The 3,194-nt window shown below is 36.2% G+C and overlaps 1 protein-coding gene across 1 annotated transcript; it reads left to right on the top strand.

Annotated features, from left to right (window-relative positions):
- Nucleotides 1-241: 241 nt before the first annotated feature.
- LOC140966665 (serine/arginine-rich-splicing factor SR34-like) lies at nucleotides 242-3,188 on the top strand. Its single transcript, XM_073426918.1, has 9 exons — nucleotides 242-360; nucleotides 725-822; nucleotides 1,736-1,801; nucleotides 1,875-1,949; nucleotides 2,024-2,132; nucleotides 2,211-2,257; nucleotides 2,355-2,412; nucleotides 2,989-3,038; nucleotides 3,126-3,188. Exons 2-9 carry the CDS (start codon nucleotides 730-732, stop codon nucleotides 3,186-3,188), a joined length of 561 nt encoding a protein of 186 aa, XP_073283019.1. The 5' UTR covers nucleotides 242-360; nucleotides 725-729.
- Nucleotides 3,189-3,194: the final 6 nt, after the last annotated feature.

The following is a 3,194-nucleotide window of genomic DNA, read 5'->3' as shown; positions in this document are numbered from 1 at the left end:
GCTTAATCATAATTAAAATTTAAAAATAAATATCTAAATTATAAAACTAATTTATTATTATAAAATAAAAATACATACCTTCAAAATAAAAAAATAAAACATAAACAGATGCGGTTAATTGTGCTTAAGCACGTTTAATTTGGTCAAACTAATTTGACCGTTTTTTTCCACTTTTCTCCGAAACGAGACATTTTTGTCGAGTTTCGAGCTTAAACGAACTTTTTAGAACACTGATTATAAACAAGAAAGTAATATTGAGACAACGAAGCATAATTCTTATTTCCTATACTGCCCTCGCAACCCTGGAAATCTCTTTTAATCGATCCGCTTGGCTCTCGGTTCCGTCGTCTTCTGCTGCCGGTAAGTAAATTCTCCATTCCAGCCGCATGTTGACGATCTAGTTTGAGTTTGACCTGCTGTTTATGGAAGTTTGCGCTTGTGGATTTGTAAATAAGCTAGAGCTGGAAATCGTTAATCTGCATTTTATGGACGATTTTTTTTGGGTTAAGCTGATTCATTTATTTTAATTCAATTTCAAGATCATTTTATCTATTTTTGTAGTCTCCTACTTTTGTTCTTTGTTTTTTCAGCATGTTAAGTCTCTCCTGTTTCTTTTATGGTGCACATATATGTACTCCTGAACCATTTTGGTGTTTGTATACTGTAATAATTTCTATATATGTAACCCGTTTGATTTGTGAACCGTTTGCTTAAATTTCAATAGGAAGAATGAGTCGCTCCAGTAGAAGTGACCGAACTCTCTATGTTGGTAACCTTCCTGGTGACATCCGCGAGCGAGAAGTGGAAGATTTATTTTACAAGGTAGTTATGATATTTCGTGGAACCCTTTCTTGTCTTTAAAATTTTACATTTCGAATCAGTTACCTGGCTTTGTTTCTTGTAAACTGTATTCCAAACTGGGATTCCATGACCTACTACGTTATGACGTGTATAAAGTCTGTACACTAGCTTTGGGTTTTGTCGGGATCTTTAGTAATTATAGGAAACCTCCTTTTTTTTCCTTTGTATATAAAGATGAGCTGTTTCAAATAGCCTCCTAGATGTTGCATGATTGCATCCACAATGTGTAAGATGGTGAGAATCTTTATGTTCTTTTCTGACAAATGGTGCGAATATAATCCATAATTATTCAGTAAAAGGATGAAACACTAATATCTGAGAAAATAAATCTTTTTTCAATTAACAAATCTAGAAAAGACAGAGATGCTGGTAAAGAGCTGAAGTGATTTGATAGAGATGTCGAATAAGTTGGATGTATTTTAGAGAAACTGCGTTTGGGAGCCTGAATTCTTTCCAGAGACATTGTTTATCGAATTTCACTACCCCGAGTTGTCGAATATACTTGGATTTGCATTTATGTGACCCAACTCACTCAAGTGAATTTGTACCTCCTGTGAATTATTTACACTCTGCAGATAAGCTAACATAACTTCTGCATTTGCAGAATCATTTCTCGAATATTATTGTAGTTGGAGTTACTTAAAATTCAAGGTTCTGCTACCCTTTCTTTGTCCTCCATGGTAAAGGACTCACTGGGAGAAAAGGACTCGCGATTAGCTAAAGCTGAAATCTTCACAGTTTTCTTTTTTTTTTTTTACTATAAATAAATCTGACTTACGATTTATATTGTCCTTTTTTTGATATCTTAGATAAATATGAAAACCTTTTAAACTTTCGTTTGATTAAAATCTTATGATTGGGATGATTTTCGCAGTATGGATCTGTTGTGCATATCGAATTGAAGGTTCCTCCAAGGCCTCCTGGCTATGCCTTTGTTGAGGTAAGTACAGGTTGCCGTTGGTGCCATTTTTTCAGTGCCTAGACTTTTTCTGACCTACACCAGGCATTGACAGTTCGAAGATGTTCGTGATGCTGAAGATGCCATTCGAGGACGTGATGGCTATGATTTTGATGGACATCGCCTACGAGTTAGTCATGTTATGACTTATTTTGATTTTCATTTATTATTGGCTCAAGTTACCTGTGATTTATATTTACACAGGTTGAACTTGCGCATGGTGGCCGTGGGAACTCATCAACAGATCGTCATAGTAGCCATAGCAGTAGTAGGGGTCCTCGTGGTGGAGTTTCCAGGCGCTCTGACTACAGAGGTTGGTGCATTATTCTCTTGTGAATGTTTCAGAATGTTATGATTTTTCTGATATTCTCTCACCTGCTTTGTTGTCCAGTTTTGATCTCTGGACTGCCCCATTCTGCATCATGGCAAGACCTCAAAGTAAGTTATTCTCTATGTTTGTTTCCTGTGACCAGCTAAATTAGTTTTATAACTTTAATTTGTTGAATCATGGCGGTCTTGTGCAATTCATGTTCAGGATCACATGCGTCGAGCTGGTGATGTTTGCTTTTCCCAAGTTTTCAATGAGGGAAGCGGTAAGATGATTTATCTTGCATAATCATCTTTTAATTTGGGGTTTAATTTAATTTGGTGTTTGGAAGTATGAGTAAGCAAATTTTTTTTTTGGTTGCTTGCACTGTGGTGCTGGGACAGTTTGGTTGGGGCATGGGCTTGGGATGATGAGGAAGTTCATCCTTGATACGGATAACGATCAGTGGCTCAAAAAAATAGGAGAGAGTTATACTTTTCTATTACGAAAAAATTTCCTGAGCTTTGCACTTCCTAAGATTAAGTTTTGTTGAGGTTTCTCTTTTGTGTTCAGGGCCTTTCAGATGGCCTGAAAAACATGTGGCTTCTGGATGGGCTTCTACCTATTGGCTGCTAAAGTGTTTTTGGTGTCTCTCGGAATTTTATGAGGCCGCAACTTTAATGGGCATTACATTTTTTTGCTCTGTTATCTGTTTAAGGCGATTATACTAGTCATTACAATTTTTTTGCTGCGAGCAATTGTTTCCTAATTCCTACTTTTTCTGATAATCCATGCAGGTTCCTTTAATCCGGAATTGTTATTTTTGGAGTATTCTTAAAGCATTCTTTACTTTGTCCTGCAGGAAAAACGGGGATAGCAGACTATACAAATTACGATGACATGAAATATGCCGTAAGACAATATTCTTTGATTTTTGCTGTTGAATCTACAGAAATCCATTTGTAATGTCCTGTCACATATTTATTTTCGCTTGTGCAGATCAAGAAACTCGATGACACTGAATTTCGGAATGCCTTTTCTAGGGCTAGAATTCATGTATGATGATGT

The sequence above is a fragment of the Primulina huaijiensis genome, unplaced genomic scaffold (assembly GCF_012295235.1).
Source record: "Primulina huaijiensis isolate GDHJ02 unplaced genomic scaffold, ASM1229523v2 scaffold207604, whole genome shotgun sequence".
NCBI classification, from domain to species: domain Eukaryota; kingdom Viridiplantae; phylum Streptophyta; class Magnoliopsida; order Lamiales; family Gesneriaceae; genus Primulina; species Primulina huaijiensis.
Note: the sequence above shows the minus strand (reverse complement) of the source record. Positions and strands in the feature narration are given on the sequence as shown.